This window comes from Apis cerana, linkage group LG6 (genome assembly GCF_029169275.1).
Source record: "Apis cerana isolate GH-2021 linkage group LG6, AcerK_1.0, whole genome shotgun sequence".
Lineage (NCBI taxonomy): Eukaryota > Metazoa > Arthropoda > Insecta > Hymenoptera > Apidae > Apis > Apis cerana.
The window spans coordinates 10,111,947-10,130,556 of NC_083857.1; the positions used below are offsets into that span (position 1 = coordinate 10,111,947).

General features: G+C 36.7%; 1 protein-coding gene and 1 long non-coding RNA gene across 24 annotated transcripts in view; one reads left to right on the forward strand and one right to left on the reverse strand.

The window, feature by feature from the left end:
• Positions 1 to 18,610, forward strand: part of LOC107993727 (neurobeachin) — a 429,179-nt gene that overhangs the window by 339,453 nt on the left and 71,116 nt on the right. For 10 of the 23 annotated variants that reach the window (XM_062076304.1, XM_062076305.1, XM_062076306.1 and 7 more), the window contains 11 exons: positions 481 to 652; positions 2,003 to 2,374; positions 3,843 to 3,973; positions 5,415 to 5,528; positions 6,867 to 7,074; positions 7,542 to 7,889; positions 9,389 to 9,515; positions 9,646 to 9,754; positions 9,870 to 10,045; positions 10,509 to 10,783; positions 10,959 to 11,095. In XM_062076304.1, the coding sequence (XP_061932288.1) occupies positions 481 to 652; positions 2,003 to 2,374; positions 3,843 to 3,973; positions 5,415 to 5,528; positions 6,867 to 7,074; positions 7,542 to 7,889; positions 9,389 to 9,515; positions 9,646 to 9,754; positions 9,870 to 10,045; positions 10,509 to 10,783; positions 10,959 to 11,095 (2,169 nt within the window). The remainder of the gene's footprint in view (positions 1 to 480; positions 653 to 2,002; positions 2,375 to 3,842; positions 3,974 to 5,414; positions 5,529 to 6,866; positions 7,075 to 7,541; positions 7,890 to 9,388; positions 9,516 to 9,645; positions 9,755 to 9,869; positions 10,046 to 10,508; positions 10,784 to 10,958; positions 11,096 to 18,610) is intronic. The other 13 variants (XM_017050303.3, XM_017050315.3, XM_017050308.3 and 10 more) reach the window with 6 other exon arrangements.
• On the reverse strand, positions 10,091 to 12,485 carry LOC133666261 (uncharacterized). The gene is made up of 2 exons (XR_009830189.1): positions 12,105 to 12,485; positions 10,091 to 12,014 (listed from the first exon to the last, which is right to left on the reverse strand). It is a non-coding gene; the product is annotated as an uncharacterized LOC133666261 (long non-coding RNA).

An 18,610-nucleotide genomic window follows, 5' to 3' on the forward strand; every position in this document is an offset into this window, starting at 1 on the left:
TCTTTATACGACGATATCTCGGGAAGCGGAAGTCGTATCGAGATAAATCAAAAAGCATTTTAAAGGGGAAGATTTTGCGCTTCGTATGATCTTTTATTCATCGACCAACAGTTAATACTTTCGGAGTTATAGCGGTTCAAAGTTTTCCTAATTTTAATAGAGTTGAATTAAATTTAAGTAAATGATTAAAAATTACGCTTTTCTTTACACGATGATATCTCGGAAACCGGAAGTCGTATCGAGATAAATCAAAAAGCATTTTAAAGGGGAAGATTTTACGTTTCGTATGATCTTTTATTCATCGACCAAGAGTTAGTATTTTCGGAGTTATAGCGGTTCAAAGTTTTCTTAATTTTAATAGAGTTGAATCAAATTTAAGCAAATGATTAAAAATTTTCTTCGATAATGATTATTTCAATCGAATGTTAAGCTAAATTAATAATATATATTTTCATGAAAATCTATTTTTTTTCATTTTAGGAAGAAACCAAGCAGGCCCAGTTTCTGTCCCTCGCTATAGTTTACTTCATCTCTGTACTGATGGTATCAAAATATCGTGATATATTGGAACCACCAATATCCCAACGTCCACCAAGTCCAATTCAAACAATACAGACTAATGGTGCTAGTTTAAGACCAGGTAGCCCTTCAGGTAAGATACTCATTATATTAAACAATTTTTTCACACTAAAAATAGATACAAAATCTAATAAAATTCAATTGATATAAATAAATGACTGGTTAATATTTAATAAGAGAGGAATTCTGTCTTAATATCATTTTATCCAGGAGCATTGTTTTCATGATAAGTTTTTAATGTAATGTTCATTGTATAATTTAATTAATCTGAATATTAAAATAATTAATATTTTATGATTACACAGCAAATATCATAGTAACTTCAATTTGTGGGGATGAATGTACTCGCGGCCATTTACAGGGAATTTAAAGAAATAATCATTCAAATTTATAATTTTATTATAAGTAAAGAATATGTTTATTCGTTAATTCTCAAATTTTATATGGAAAATATTGTTTGTTTAAAAATAATAATATCAAGTCGTCACTTCAAAACTCTTACATGTCAGATATGCATTATCATATTTTTCTGAATATTGCGTTCACATTATATCAAATAACAAAATTAATTTTTTCCTGTACAGTAAACGAGATATAACATTAGAGCATGATTATTATTGTCAACGATTAAAGGAGCATGTTTGTCACATATATACAACGCAAAAAAAGAAAAAAATCGCATTTTCTTTTCATATTTAAAATTTGAATTAAAAAAATATTCAATAGAAACGAAATTATGCGAAAACTTAATTGATAATAATTTTACCAAATATTTTACAATAAAATTGATGTGATTGGACCGTTAGAAGATTAAATGATAATCTTACGAATGACACAAGTATATCTTCTTAGCTGCTATGAAACACTATGCACTTTAACTGTGTAGCGGCAAATCGAATAGCACATTTACACTGAATAGAACGCATGTCCAATTGCACCGTGTGAATTATTTTTTCTATGTATCTGACAGTGAGAGTTTTGATGTTTGTCGAATGCATTAGCACTTTTTCTTTTTTGTTCTTTAATTTAGAAATATATTTTGTAAATGTCACAATATATATTACATTATAAAACAAAAAAAAAAAAAAAAGGAAAAACATTTGTATAAAACAAAATTCGAAAGAAACCACAAAAACAGAATAATGTACAAGCAATCATGTACTGTCTATATATATATATCTCTCTCTTAAAAAACAATTGAATGATATTAAAATCTTTAAATCATACGATGCTCCTAAATTTAATGTTTTCAATTTTCTTCCACAACTTAATTATTCTTTAAAAAAAAATATATAGTTTCGCGCCGTAATCTTTATCGAGTTTCACTCGCAAGAGAAATTTACAAAAAAAAAAAAAAAAAGAAAGAAAAATAGGACATAGACGGTCGAGAATCGTGGTAACGTGGTAAAATATGGTTCCTCAGCAGATGGGAATGGTGGTGGAGGAGGGCGGCCCCTGTTTCCACAGTGGTCTCACCACGTGTACCCACAGTTCCTCCCGGGATCTCACCCTAACGCCAATGCGAATGCCAATGCCAATGCCAACCACCACATGAACCAGCACCACCACCAGCACCCGCTACCGGCTGCCAGGCACTCTAATCGCCAGCCCCCCTCCAACTATTATCTCCCGAATCACCACAGTAATCATTACAACCATCATCCGAATAACCATAACTATCATCGTCATCATCATTACCATCATCACAATAACAACAATCATCATCATACGCTTCAAAAACATATCGATCAGCCCCGAAATCTCTGTCATAGAAACTCCGGTGTTGGTCTGCAAGGTAACTCGATTGCCCGAACGGAATTGTGTACCACGGAATGCTCGAGTTTGGTTTTTTCGTTTTATTATCGCCTGCTCGAATAATATCTTTTTTACATTTTGCCCGATTTGATGAATTATCGACACATTTTTTTTTTCTTTTCGTCAATTCCTTCTCACCATTATTCTTCTCGATTATTGTGATTTCCACTCGATTGTGCCCTCTCTCTCTTTCTCTCTCTCTCTCTCTCTCCTGTTTTTGTTCGGTATTTATTTACGTGTCGATATTTCTGTCTGCATGTTTTGCCAATTTGAGCCAACCTCAGGTTTGACGTACACATTGACATACACGTGCACGCATATACACACGCGTAAGCGTTCGTTTCTCACTTTTGTTGATCGTATGAAAACGATGTTTTGATTTGAATCTTATGACATGGGTTTTTCGTTCTTTTTTTTTCTTCTTCTTCTTTTCTTTTTTGCTATACCTTTGTTGTTGATTATTTTGCGGAAGGAAAGTGAAAAAAGATGAAGAAATATTCGATTTCCAATAATTTCGTTTGCATAAGATACGTTGATCGTTATATATTGAATTACATCAATGTTGGAAGCTTGGAGCACAAGCAATGAATGAAACTTGCACCATTTGCATACGACTTGAGTAAACTTGAAAGGTTTGCATGTCGGATCGCAAGTTCATGTGATGATTCTGATGAACACTGAATGCAGAAGTACTCTCTTTACCGACGAATAAAAGTTAATCTATCAATGAACGATATTATTGTTTAAATTTATTCTTTGACAGTTGCACGTTAGCTGTAAACTTGACAATATTATAATGTACAATCTGTTATTTTATTAAGATTAAAACCTTTTAAAAAACAAATTTGTAAATTGCAAATTTTTATTGTTATGAAAGGAATCTCTTTAGATAGCCTGGAAACTTTCGCTGCTGTTGAAATACTTGCAATAATTTTCTTGCGTTTATTACAATTATCAAAAACGTTATTTTATTTATTTTGAAGAAGAAGGAAATTCAAAAATCGAATTGATAAATAAAATAAGTACAATTTTATTATTTAGAAAGAGAAAATTATATATATATAAGAGAAAAAATATCCCATACTTTCAATTTACTCTCTCGCATGGATTCATCCTTCTTCTTCAAACATTTGAATGTTTCGATTAAAATTTTTGAATTGACGCTTCGTTTTTTTCCCCCCCTTTTTTGTTTTCGAATTCCTGCACTATAATGCATCTCCTCTCCTCTGCAATGCGATCGACAATGTTCGAAGCCCCAATTTTCAAACATCAACTCCAACGGATCCTAAATAATCAATGATTGAAGAAATAATGTGAATTATTAACGATTAACGAAATATCGTCGATCGCATGATCGTTCATGTCAGCCTGCTTTGCAAGACGAAATTATATATCCCAACCTGTACGTTTCAAACACCGATCATCACGATAAAACAATATGTTCTCAGGAAGCGGAGGCATCATGAGCCAAGCCGGTTCACAAGACGACGGTGAATACGAGGTGATAATCGTCGACGAGAACAACTCGTCGATCCTGGCGGATCACGACGTTACATCGTCGGGACCTCCATCGACCAAGGTAAGTAAACATCCCTCTCCCCATTTCCTCGCCCGCTCGATTCAATTATTATACCGTTATTCCGTTCACAAAACACGTGAAATGTATTTTGTTTGTGCGAGAGATGCGTACATCGAGATTAATTGACCCGAATTGTTCTCAGGTAAAAAGAAAGAAAAAAAAAAAAGTAAACATAAAAATCTCTCCTCGACGATGAGCGAAAGAAAGTAAACGAAGCTAGGAAAAATTTAAATATATTCGTTATCCTCGTCGGTATATCATATTTTATTTATCAAATATATTTGATTCGTTGAGAAGATTTGTGACAACCTTACTTGAGATTGCATGCTTTTGATGAGAGTTACAGTCGTGTTATCTTCGTTGTGTATCCATTGAATTCAATTTAATTTGATCAAATGATGTAATGATCGTTCCTAAATCATGATCTTGATATATATATATATATATTGTGTTATATATTTAGTACTTTACGATATTTTGATATTTGAATAGAGAATATATTTACTATATTGCACCTTTCTTATCACGCACGATCTACCGTTAACGTGGAATTGGCACTCTACGCCCACGCGATGCGCTTTGCATTCGTTTATTCGACTACTTCCCGATTCTTCTAATCGTAGAATTCTTGTGAACTTCTTAAATTCTGCGTATCTCTGTTTCAATCTGTAACCTCGATGAACGAATAAATTGCATGCATAAACTGAGTGTTTAATAGTGTGATAACAAACAGTAGATCTTTAAAATTCAATGGTGAAAAGGAGAGGAGAAAAATTATTCGATATCGAAATTTCCGTTCCAACTCTTAGAAGTAGTCTTGAGAAGCTCAAACAGAGAGAAAGTGTTACAAGTGAAAAAGAATATTTGATTTGAGAAAAATGTAGTTCGTCGATGAAAAAAAAAAAAATTAAAGATCGAGGAGGATAACTTTATGATGACAAATTTAATATTGAGTTTGATTCGATGAATTTTATACAAAATTCACTTGTACCGTTCCTCTCGATTATACCCTTGTAGTTACCATATTAGTTAACCTAATTACCTAATTTGAAAGTGTAACAGTTAAATCTGTATCCAGCACGTAGTGTTCACTTTTACAATTAGCCAGATACTTCTTGTTCTTTTGCACTCACGTAGTCAAAAAATAATAGTATCGAGTAATTACACACACATACAAATTTCGTTCTGGCACGTAAAAGTTCGCATAAAGTTTCCAATAATTGCGACGAAACTACGAGAGTAATTCACCCTTAAAGCTCGATTCGAATGGATACCATATAAATCATCCCATACGATGATTTCTATCTATTTCGTATCTCTAATTCTTTCGAGCATGCGATACTTCTTCTGTTTTTTTTTTTTTTTTTTTTACTCTTTAATTTTTCTCAACGTTAACTTCCTCTGCTTGCATTGCTATGCGTACTAACTACTGGTTCTGAAGGGAGGTCACAGTGGCGTACCTCGGCCACGGACAATTCTCGAGGATTACACCTCGTCAGAACCAACGCTTGGCTCTTCGACAAGATCCACTGAACCACTGCCACGAAATGTGCAGGTAAAAGTTTGACTTTGAGTACAGGACTCGGAACAGAGAATGAATTTAAAACGGGAAGAAATTTTGAAAAATTGACAGTGAAATAATCTAAACGATCGCCTCGAAGTTCTCCATCATTTTGGGAGAGGATACGATAAATTGAACATAATACATCACATATCTGTACACTTATCCCTCGATTTGCACGAGATTATATTTTATCTTACAAAATTTTGTTCCTTTTTAATTATGTAAATAGAGTTATCGGAGAAAAATAACGAAGAGAAAAGTGAATGTATTTCATATAAATATTTTTTTATTTCGCACGTGTTCACAAAAAGTGAAATAAATGTTTAAATGTTTAAAAAAAAAGCAAAATACAAAAATTTGAATTTCAGTATGCAGAAAAACATTCGTCCGTGATTTGAAAAAAAAGAAAAAGAATTTTTTTCTACTACTTTGATATGTAAAATCATCTGTATAAATTTCTGATCGTGTAAATCAAGGGACGAGCGAAATATAAAGATTTGTTTTCATCTGTCTAAAGCAAGAAGAGACGCAAGAGACGAACGAATGCCCACTCGACGGGTACGCAATAAAGATAGAAGATAGTAGGGGAAATAAAATCGATTTGTTTCTGTATCGTGGCTTATCCACGATAATAATAACAATCTATCTCGTATGTAGCTACTTTTGTCGTGTACGATTATATGGACGTAATCGAGCGTAGCCATGATATTACGTTCACTGTGGTTAGCTTGAAAATTTCTAGGAGGCTTTTAATTTTCTTGTTTACACGTTACATTTAGATGACTGCGTATTAGTGTTGTTACGATTAACTGCATGTCGTCTAATAAATGCATAGCACGCGAGAGTTAATCGCAGAATATACCGTTTGATTCTCTTCTTCAAGTAAACGTTCTTAAGATTGTTACATATATATATATTATAGATATTTACGATATCATTAAATAGTGTGTTCTACGGAAGCTAGGCTTTCGTTATAGAGATATACAGTATTCAGTATAACAGTAGAGAAGTAGACGTAGTGTTGTTTAAAAATTGAAAGTAATGTTGTTAAAAATACATTTTTTTTTTTATTACGATGTATCTATTTACAGAGACATTTATTCAAGAAATATCGAAATATATAGGTTATAAAAAGAATATTCTTAAAATTCAATATACATATACATATGATCGTACTGAATCGAAATAATTTTTTGTTTCTCTATTTTTTTTTAACCATACTATGTAATAATATTTAATTGTTTATTTCTTTTTTTTCTTTTGGAAAATTTCTGTTGGAAAAGGATTTGTGAACACGACCACATGATGTGTTAATTTCGTCCCTTTTAGAGTAACGACTCGAGCGAAGAAACGGTGCATCGTAGCAATATTACCGCGGATGCCAGCCCTTCCGAGGTTGCAACGGATAACGAGAATAAACATAACTCCTCCGAGGAAGCGTGGACCGACGTAAATCTGAACGAAGACGGAGACACGATCCCGATCACGAATCAAAGGGAAGACCCGCGAAACATTCACAACATGGCGCACTCTCGCGGTAAGATGAAGAATTTCCATTTGTATTCTCTCTTATAGATCTTCTCTGTGTTATCCCCTATCCTTGGTAACTAAATTCTACACTGGAACAACGTTCAACCTGTTAAAGATAAGAATCTATAAACTACCTGTCCAACGACAGTTTTTCTCAGAATAGTTCCAAATTCCAAACTGGCGATACCATCGTCAATTCTTTCCTTTTCTACGGATTTAAAAAATTCAGGGCCCGCTCTATCTATCATTTGATTCCTCCCAATTTTTAATTCTCGACGCAGAGCTAGTAAAAATCGAACGTTCCGTTAAGATGTTCAATCTTTTTGACTGAGGAATTGAAATTTTCCAAATTTCGAACGCTCTTCTCCCAACTTTATTCCTAAATCCTTAACTCGTTTGACGGAGTCATTCAAAAATCGAGCATTGGAAATTTTCCAAGGTGAGATTGAAATGGTCAATTTGTTTGAGAAACAGGTGAAATCCAAGACAGCGAAGGCAACGTTCTGGAGCAAGGGATGATGGGGAACGCGGAACGCGGTGAGAAACCTTCCGGTGAGATCTCGGTGGTTCGCGTGTCGGACAGATTGGTGATGACTTCCGCGTCGCCACGACCCGATGAGTTACCGATCAAGGGACTGGTCGATCATCTTCCGGTCCCGACACCCTCGCGCGAGGCCTCGCTCACGCAGAAACTGGAAATGGCGCTTGGCTCCGTTTGCCCGCTTCTGCGCGAGATCATGGTCGATTTTGCCCCTTTCCTCTCGAAAACGCTCGTCGGCTCTCATGGGCAGGAATTGCTGATGGAAGGCAAAGGTAGGACTCGTAAGTGCAATCTGATCGACTGATATACTTATATATGTTTGTCGTGAGTATGTCCTTTTTCTTTTTTAACTTTTAATATTTGTAATATATATATATATACATGTATATTTTTTTTATTATCATTATTTATTCAGAATAGTATCTTGAGATCTATTTCGTCTTCTTTTTTTCAATGTTTTAGGCTTTCGAAAATTGTACAACATTTCTCGATTCGAAATTCGATAGATTTCTATGCTTCAGAGAAATTTGTAGAATAGAATTTTTGTTCGATTTCAAGTAGACTCAAAGATGCTACGAAGGATTAATATTGCTAGAATATTGCTTTATTAAAAATTTATTTGTATCAAGCTTTTGTCTTAAGTGTTATAAGTGTTCACTATTATTTTGCAATTATTTATTAACCTCTTGATGCTGGACAATAAACCATATTAGATGGAATTAATTTGCGCAATAATCAATTATCTATTGTCCGTTTATCATTATTACAAATTTCTATTATATTAAATAAATTTCTTTCTTGTACTGACCAGTGTCAAGGGATTAATAAAATCCAGCAAAAATACAGGGTGTTGGAAAAAAGCAAATTTCCATTTAACCAAAATTAATTTAACGATAATTTTCTACGACGAAAATTACTTCATAATTTAAAAAAAAAATTATCCTTTCTAACGAATCCTTCGTTTCAGAATAACAACGTAACACTATCTAAACAAACGTTCACGGACGTTAAGTGAACTTTTATCAATCTGCTCGCGAGGCAGATTCCTAAGCCGCTTTTTATCAACACCCAACGCGTATACACCTCTCGTTTTATCCGTTGATCGCGGTGAATGTATTCAAATTAGTCGGTTTATGGTTTCGCTTAGAAAGATGGAACGCGTATACCGGGATAATCGTCGGGCATTTGTATTCACGCGACAGTACCGCGTTCCGTGGCACTTCGCGAGGAATTTTATATTCGTGAAACGTCGCGGATGACGGCCGTGCCATGTATCGATGCACTTTTATTTTATGTTTTTTTTTTTTAAAAAAAAAGAACGACGACTCGAAGCGATACATCGTCGTTTATAAATCACCAAGCCGTCTATTCCTTTTCTATTCCATCTTTACAGTCTGTCGATGTCCGATGGTATTTTATTTTCCGAGAGAATTTCTAAATCTAACCGTTTCTTTCGTTCTATTACCATAACTATTGATTCGAGTTATGGTGTTGAGTTAAAAAGCGAATAAAAAAACATCGAGTTAAATATTGGTTTTCAAATTTATATAGAAAATTTAATTAATTAATTAATTAATAAGATCTGAAAAATATATAATAATGTATTTTTGTTACTGGAAATTATAAGAATCTGAATTGAATTGGTCAACGGAAACGTAGAATGTAAAGAGAATGTCTTTCTAAACGTTAATATTAATCGATGTCACATGTACTTACTAAAAAGAAATAAATAAAATTACGAATATGAGCAATAAATTCTTAACGATTCTATTTTCCTCAGGTTTAACCACCTTCAAAAACAGCAATTCGGTGGTGGAATTGGTGATGTTACTATGTTCCCAAGAATGGCAGAACTCGTTGCAGAAACACGCAGGCCTTGCTTTCATCGAGCTCATTAACGAGGGAAGGTAAGAAGGGCTTGTTACGATGATCGTTAGAACGACAGACTTATAGTTGAAGTTAACAGTAAATGTCAACCCTTTCAACGCTGTCTTAAGTGCAAAAATCTTAAAAAAAATTTCATTTTACGCCACGCAGGTTACTGTCTCACGCGATGAAGGATCATATCGTAAGAGTGGCCAACGAGGCTGAATTTATCCTCAATCGTATGAGAGCGGACGATGTGCTCAAACATGCCGACTTCGAGGTACGCTTTTTCTTAATTATATATATATTTATTTTTTAAATTAATTAAAACGATTAATGTGTTGGATGGATGTATGGAGCTTTGCCATAATGATCGTACAAATTTGTTGGCTCAGTCTCAATGCGCTCAAACATTGCTCGACCGACGGGAGGAGGAAAGGATGTGCGATCATCTGATCACAGCCGCACGAAGACGGGATAACGTTATTGCTAGTAGATTATTGGAGAAGGTCCGTAATATTCTGTCTAACAAACATGGCGCTTGGGGATACATGGATCCAATGGCTGCAAAGTGAGTGTTGTTCTTCCCTTCTTTAAAAAAGAATAGAAAGATAAAAAAATAAAAGAAGTCTTTTTATTATTAATTATATTCATACTGGAAAATATATATTGGAATAACGACGATAATAATGATAAATTACAAGACATTATTAAATTTATAACGTATATTAATATCATTAAAATTCTAAAGATTTACGAAGCAAAAAAATTATATATACTTAAAAAAGAATTGTATTTAAATTAACCAAATACTGATAGATAATGATGTATTACAATGCATTTAATCTTTCCAAAATCTAATACAAAAAGATTATGTTAAAGAAGAATCGAATTTATAAATACTAATAAAAAAGCTAGATATTTGGAATAATAATAATAATGAATCACAAGGTATCCTTAACATTTCCATATTTTTCAAAATCTACACGAAAAATGTTATAGATGTTTATAAAAAAAGATTGCATCGCGGTTAGGTTGGCCGAATACTGGAAGCTAGATGCTTGGGAGGATGATGCACGTAGACGTAAGCGTTTCGTGCACAATCCACTAGGCTCGAGCCATCCCGAAGCTACACTGAAGGCGGCCCTCGAACACGGTGCACCCGAGGATGCGATCCTTCAAGCGCGTGAAGAGTTTCACGCGCATCTCGCAGCCTCGCGTGCACACCAGCAGCAATTGCAGTCGGCGGATCTGATGGACGACAGTGAGCTGTTGTCGGACGACAGAGACCTCGATAACGATCTGACAGGTTAGATCTCCTCCTCCATTTCGTTTCATTTCTCCCCGTCTCGTTTCGTTTCCTTCTCGACTATTGCATGCACGAAGCGGAACGTGTGACCGTTCCCTATCGTTTAAATTACGTAACACGTGTGTATACGTGTGTATACGTGCACACTCGGTACAACGAGATTGTATTCCTTCAGGCCCCGTGAACATCAGCACGAAAGGAAAATTGATCGCGCCCGGTATCGTGGCTCCTGGTATTATCTCTGTGACGTCCACGGAACTTTACTTCGAGGTGGACGAGGACGACCCAGAGTTCAAGAAGATCGACAGCGAGGTAAGTTTCCTTTCTTCCATTTTCAATCGGTTGAAATTGATTTTATCACGCGTGGTCACAGACCGAGGAGTATTAATTACGAATAATTCAATTTTAATTATTTTTATGGAACACGTTCTATCAAATTATTTCAACACGAGGAAATTAGTACGATTGAAATTAGTAGAATTTTTTGAAGAAGTGAATAAATGGAGTTTTATTACTGGGGATAGAATTTAAATATCTTTTTTTTATTTCTCAAATATAATGCTTATTATACTTCATGGATATTTTGTGTGGAAATATCCACAGTCTGGTTATTATCTATTACCGAATATAAAGGAAAAGAAAATATAAAATTGAAAGTTTACTTTCACTGAGCGTTAGTTGTAGATAACTCAATCTTGACTGTAGAAATATACGGTGCTGCCATCACAGCGCCATTTAAGGAGGGTACATCATTAAATACGATTCCATACTTTACCTCAAGATCAAAATCAATAGAAAATGTTGAAACAAAAGATATCGATCTCCTGTGTTTTCTACTTTTTGAATTACGAAATACAAACTAAAGTTCGAACAGTCGTTAAGTTTGTCACTTTTCGCGTTATATATTATACTTGTATTCTTGCTACATTTATCACTTGTCACACGCAATCTTAATGATTAATCATTGTGTCAGTTTCTCCGCGTTAAGATACCGTCTATTACATGCATTTGGAGCAACTTGTTGCGTTCGCGAAGCTATCTCTTTGAAATATGGTTACCAGTCGCTCGTGCTGATAACGTGCTCTGAAAACTAGGACCACGCACTTTGCTCGCCTAAACCGAATCTTTTTTCAATTTCAAACTTTGCAACTATCATTGAATTATCGAAATCGAAAGTCTTTCTAATTTTATTACAATTCTATTCATCCAAAATCATACTTCAAATCGAGATCTGAAACATAATGAAAATTGATTTATCTAAATTACATAAGATATTATTGGATGCTACAAACGTTCCCAAAGACACAATTTCAAATAATACCAATTACATCTTAGGATGAGGATTTTATATCCATTAAAGAGTTACTCTCGAAAATTATTTTTCATCAACGAAAGTCACCGCCGGATTACTATTTACTCATCGCAACGTTCGTTGCGCGAAGAAGTATTAAAATACAATTTACAACGATTCTATCAATTCACGATCAAATCAATTTCACGATAAACAAACTCCACCTTCTTTTCGATGCCTTTTCGACCACTGGCAGCGTGGCTGACCGCGACAAAGTATATTAATCACAACTCGGTGGCGTGGAATTTGAATAAATGCGAATTGTAAATGAAGAGACGTGGCGAAAGCTTCCACTATGCCGTTGGTTCGAATTGGTTCGGACGTGTCCCTGTCTATCAGGCCGCATAATGTAGTCACGTTCCGCGACGGTGGTCAACCGAGTGCAAAAATCGGGAGGGAGGAGGAGGAAAGGGCGGGAGAAGAAATGGCCAAGAGAGGGGGGAAGCGTGGAACGGAGCGAGCTGGAGGGAGAGGAGGGAAAGAGATAAGGAGAGTCGGGCACCGGAGAGAACTAGAGGCCGATTATCATATATCGGTCGTAGATCTCGCGTTTGTATAACTAGGGAATAAAACAAACAGAGGAGGGCCCCATGGGGTCGGCCGATCTTCAGGGTCGGCAATTATGAGCCTCCCGCGGGGCCTGGTATCTACCTTGCCTGCTCTCCACCATCTCCGTCCCAACTGCTCTCCTCCTCTCTCTCCATCTCTCTCGAGCCTTCGCTCAAGCTGCATCCACGTACTAAGCACGCATAGGTGAGCATACGGATCCCCAGGAATGCACACGAACTACCACCGCCTATCTAGTAACTATTGCACGTCTGCCGCAGACATCCTGTTTATGCGATCTCTCCTCGCGATCCGATTCGAGCCGATGGGATCCAGGAATCTATCCAGTCGATCGAATTCCCCGTTTATTCGTTAGAAACGAATTTTCCCGATATATTTACGACGAAAGAATTGGAGGAATGATAATTTGCTTCGTGGATGAAGATGATAATAAAAAAGAAACAACGATAAGAGAGCATGATATGTAATAATATCAATATTCATTCGTCTTTTTAGAATTAAAGGTATGAAAAGTTCAATAATATAGCATAGTCTTCTTCCATCGGAGGAGATACCTCCGATTTCGTCCACCTGTCGTCTCCGATATATCTCGGCCGGAGAACGAGCGGAGCCACCTCAACCATGAATAGAAACCCAATCTTTCGGCCTCTTAATTGGAATCCTGTTTAAACAAGAGACACCGTGAGCGCATATCTGTGTATAACCAAACCAACGACTCCAACGCAAACGTTAAAATCGAAACGAGGAGAGACAAAAGAAGAAAGAAAAAAAGGAAAAAGAATAGTAAGAAACTTTTAGAAAAATTAAAATCTCCTGATCTAATCCATAATCTAACCGAAAACTTCATTTTATAAATCACGTTCATAAGAAAAAAAATACTTATCTCGGATAAATAACAGATTCGATGTATCGATAAAATGATTTCAAGTGAATAAAAATCGAGAATTGAAAAGAGGCGGGCGAAGGGAGAGGAGAGCAGAAACGAGGGGAGCGAAGGGAAGAGAGATAGAGCAGAGAAAGAGAAAGAGAGAGAATTGGCGATCGAGACACGCTCATTAGTCGAGGATGTCCCGAGGGTAGGCGGGAGGCTTCGTCGAATTCGTAGGCGATGGATCACTCGATAGTCGAGTCGAGACTTAAGCGATCGTAATGCGCGGCCGTATGGGATAGGCTGCATCGGGAGTGGCCCCGGGGAAAGGCAGGGGAGGGGGGGCTTTATATCGGTGAACTCTCGGTGGTTCAACCAAAGGCTCGCCTCGGTTTCTACCTCACCTTGTTCGCCGATCGTGCCGATTCCCCTCTCCCGCCGCCGCCGAGCTTTTATAATGGTCCCGGCCAAACGTATTTATCGTGATTTATTGTTTACACGGGTCTCCTTTCTCCTCGGTTACCTCCATCCTCTTCCGTCCCGAGTGCATCGCCTCTCTTTCAACGGGTCCCGCGCTAGAGATAGAGGATGCACACCGTGCGATTACGTCCGATGTAAATTATTGATCGTCCACGGGGGAACATTAATATCTAAAACAAATAATGGACCGTTACACCCTGAACCCTTTTGACCACTGCGCGCCATCTTCTCTCTCTTTCTCTCTTTACTTTTTCTTTGAGTACAACTACACCCATTGCATCCGAGTGCATTAGTCTTGCTCGTTGTTTTTTTCTTTCGTTATGATTTTTATCGATCTTGTATTTCTCTTGTATTTTTTCCTTTTTTTTTTTCTGATTCGAAATTGATTTCGTGCGGTTGGGAGTTCGGTTTGAGCAATTAGACGAGGTAATTAAAGCCCTTTCGATACGGAAAGAAGGGAGAGAAGTTTTTGTCCGATCGAACGGTTTGGAACGGTGTGCAACAGGATTTTATCTAACTATTCGATCTAACAATTCACAGGGAGAGTCGGTGAAGGATACGAATGCGCGGTTAAAATTCTACTTTTGCACGGTTATTACGTCTCTTTACCGTGTTTGTACAGCGATGTGCGGCTCGCGTGCTCCGTGGAAAGAGGCAGCACGGTAATTGCCGTACTTTCAGGCACGCACTCTCGTTATACCTTCGCGAGATCTCTTCTGGCCCGGTTTTTCCTGAACCTTTGCAGATATAGTAATTTGAAAAATGTAAAAATCATACATCATATTGTTTTAAATCATTCTCTTAGAAAGATTGTACGTGCATGTACTTTTTCCTTATACATAACACATATACAAGAAATATTATAAAATCGATTCGATCAAAGAGAAACAAAACTCTTAACGTGCAAGTTCTTTATTTATTAAATTACAAATAATTTAATTTCACATTACTATATCTAACCCTCTAAAAAAATTATAACTCGATTAATAATTCTCAATAATCAACAAATTCTTCTCAACCAATGAAGAATATTTCAACCCCCCAGAATCTTCCAAAGATATGAGCGCATCGTACTTTGTACAGATTCATATCAAATTATATATCGCAAAACTTTTCCTGTGTTATTTTTTATCATGAAAACCGGAAGGCGCTATGGCGCCTAAAGTTCGCCGCGGTCATTGCAGTCGCACGTTGCGAGTATCCCCCGTGGGGATAGTTGCGTGATCCATGGGGCACGAAACAGTAGGGGAAAGGGAGGAGACAGACCTAGCCGACAGGTGGGTCCGTGCACTCTTGCTCCTCTCCACTCATTGGCAAGTGAGATGCCATTAACGGGAGTACAATATCGGGAAAAATTCGTGGAAGAAACCCATCGGATCGTTTATCAGTGTACGCGAGACGAGTTGCGGCTGTGGTCATATATCATGTACCGGGGAAAGATTTCTCGATTTATGGATAGGGAATATATAGTAGGATAGGAAAAATCGTTTCTTGATGGCGCGGTGGAGAACGTGGTTTGACGAGGATTGAGGAATTCTTGAGGAGTTAATGGTTTTATAGGTATATCCGTGTCCAGGATCGAAGATATTAATTGTTCGACTAATTTATGGATATATGGGAAATGCTGAGCAGTTCGAATTATCGAGAGACGTGCACCCGACGTTTATTGTCGGCAAGTGAGGATCGAAGAGGTTTTGCATCCACGATGCTTTTTCATCCATTGTGAGGTGAAATTGATCGATGCTGGAAAATTATGAAACTGTGAGATTTACGTGACATATGGATGGGATATTGTCCTGTTCGAAGTTCCGTTCAGAGGTGAATACGAGATACTCGTGCGTATTATTTGAATTATAAAAAGAAATGCTAAATGAATGCTGTAAATTCCGCTATGAGTCTATCGATTTTTATTCGCGAAAATGTTAAATATTCTTCACCACCTTAGTGTGGAATATATGAATGTTTACATACTTCACGCAAGAATTCTGGAATTCGCCAGTTTCGCAAGTTTGCTTTATCCTTTTTTTTTTGTGTGTGTAAAACAAAATTGATTGTTAATTAAACGTGCAGGTTAGTGCGTTTATGGAAAATACGACAATTTACGGCCGTCGCCGTCGGAAAATTGGCGGAGAGAATGCACACACCTTTCGGGCAAGCATAATCCAACCAAGTACTTATTAGGAAATTCCAAGAGTCTCGCAATTGTAAAAATCTTTTCTTTTCTTTTCTTTTCTTTTTTCTCTTACGGAATAAGGTTAATTGTTAATTGGAATGTATGCGTTGCAACATTTATCTTTTTTAGATAATCAAGCGAGTGTTGTTCGACCAGTTTCTACGATTATTCATCGATGTATGCAAAGCGTCTCATTGCCTCTTAGAATTTTTATCAAATTAATAAGTTGTTCTGGCATCGTGTATTCATCGACGGAGTAATTTACGGTGACTGATGGACCGGTTAATATTAATAGCTAATTTTCGCTAGAAATACACGTGTAAAAAGCGAATTAAACGCGTGTATCTTTTTGTTTTATTATCTAAAAAAAAAAAAGAAACTATTCTTGACGAACTTGTTTCTTAACTTGAACTTAATTCATCGCTTTAAAAAATTAATTTGCTTTTACTTTTTATTGTTCTTTCTTTTTCTTTTTTGATTATTATTATCATCGAGATTCGCATAAATAAAGGACACATTTGTCGATCGATTATTTTCTTCTTCTAAAAGACTCAACGTTACTAAAATTATAATGTATAATAACCGAGATTAAATGAGATCGATAGACGATCTCTTACGAGAGAGATCAAAGAGCGAATTCGTCGTGCGTTGGGCTAAACGAAATAATACAGACGTAAGAAAGAATGATCGCGGAGGGCGTGCACTGGACGAAGAGGAAAGGGTGAAGAGAAATGGCAGGAAGGCGGGAAAGTAACTGTGAACGAGCACCGATTTAATGTTATGCGATTATGCCCTTCCGATTATGCGTTGCATATGCATGAAATTCCCGTGATATATCGCGAAGGACGTTGGCCAATAATAACGCGACTGTAATTATCCCGCGCCTCGATTCAGATCGATTTAAAAAATTAACGCGCCCATTCGTAAAATACGCACCGTGAATTTGTGAAATACGTCCTGCTGCACGTATATAGATCTCTGGAGATCATTGTGATTGGTTCTCTCGTTTGATATATAATAATAAGTTGTTATCTATTCGATTTTTAACGTCAGTCGGATTATTGATTAATACGTCCTTAATACGTGGAAGACCATTGAATAGTTGAACGTTGAGTGGCGGTGAACGTGGCACCGTGCCATAATCACTGCAGATCACGAAGGATACTTGGAGTTAATTATTCCAGTTGCATGCTGCTCTCGCTTTAAACTATCGTGACTTGTAAGGATTGTACAACTTGTTGTCTTCTGGAAGACAAAAAAAAAAAAAAGATTATTCAACTCATTAGTATTATCATTATCATTTTTTGAAATCCAACTGCGATACAAAAAGTTTCCACTCTTTTGTTCAATATCTGTGTCGATATTTTTAGTTAGCTTGTCGTCAATAACACCGTGACGCTTTTCGAAGAAATATTACACATGTAGTATTTGGAATGATAGACAATTGCTCGTTGACCAATATTATGCTTATTTATGATCGTTTAAAATAGCAAAGAATTTTTATAGCCTTTTTTTTTACGATTCCGCGGCAGATGCATACGCGGTAAAACATAAATCAACGCGAGAGTATGAAATAAAGCACGAATAATACCCAACTAATTATTAACTTTTGCGAAAAAATGCAACATTTTTTTTTTTAATGGAATATCTTGGATCAACAATCTGTCATGTTATATAGTAATACAAGAACACGCGTATCTACGTATATAATCATTGTTGAATAGCGTTATTCGCATTTTAATCCGCGATTTCGATGGAATTCGACGTTATAGTAGCCCACAGCCTGCGGACAGGCTTCACGACGAGGAGGCAGTTAGTTTTGGTAAACATCCATCAATTCGTGGGCAGGGCACCGTAAGGCGAAACTGGGTATAGGATGAACAACAACAGGCAGTCTGGAAGGAGAGCGGGCGGATTCATTCTGAACAAGGCAGGGTAATCACTGCTATTAGCGCGGACATTACTCCGGTGGTCCGCCAATCTCCTTAGCACTCCATCATATTGCTACCTCGAGGGCCTTCTCTTACTTCCCAGCGCGTAGAAAATAGATTGTACACTTTTTAGCCGAGTAATAAGTCTTCGCTTGTTTGCGCTCCAGTCTGATCTGTCTCGATCGAACCTTTGAGAAGATGTGAACTTTTTTTAAAAGAAAGGAAAAAGAAAAAGAGGGTGAAAAGATTGGAAACGACAAGACTTGTTAGAAAGAAGCGCGAAGACGATAGATTGGGAGTGAGTTGTTGTTTGAGCCCGACAGCGTTGACAACCGAGAGATCATTCGATGGACTCGTGGTAGAGGATATTTTTCGTTCCGTACGATATCCTTGGCCGGCTATTAGAGGCGTGACCAGCGATTATCCTCGAAAGGAGCGATGATGGATATCATAGGCA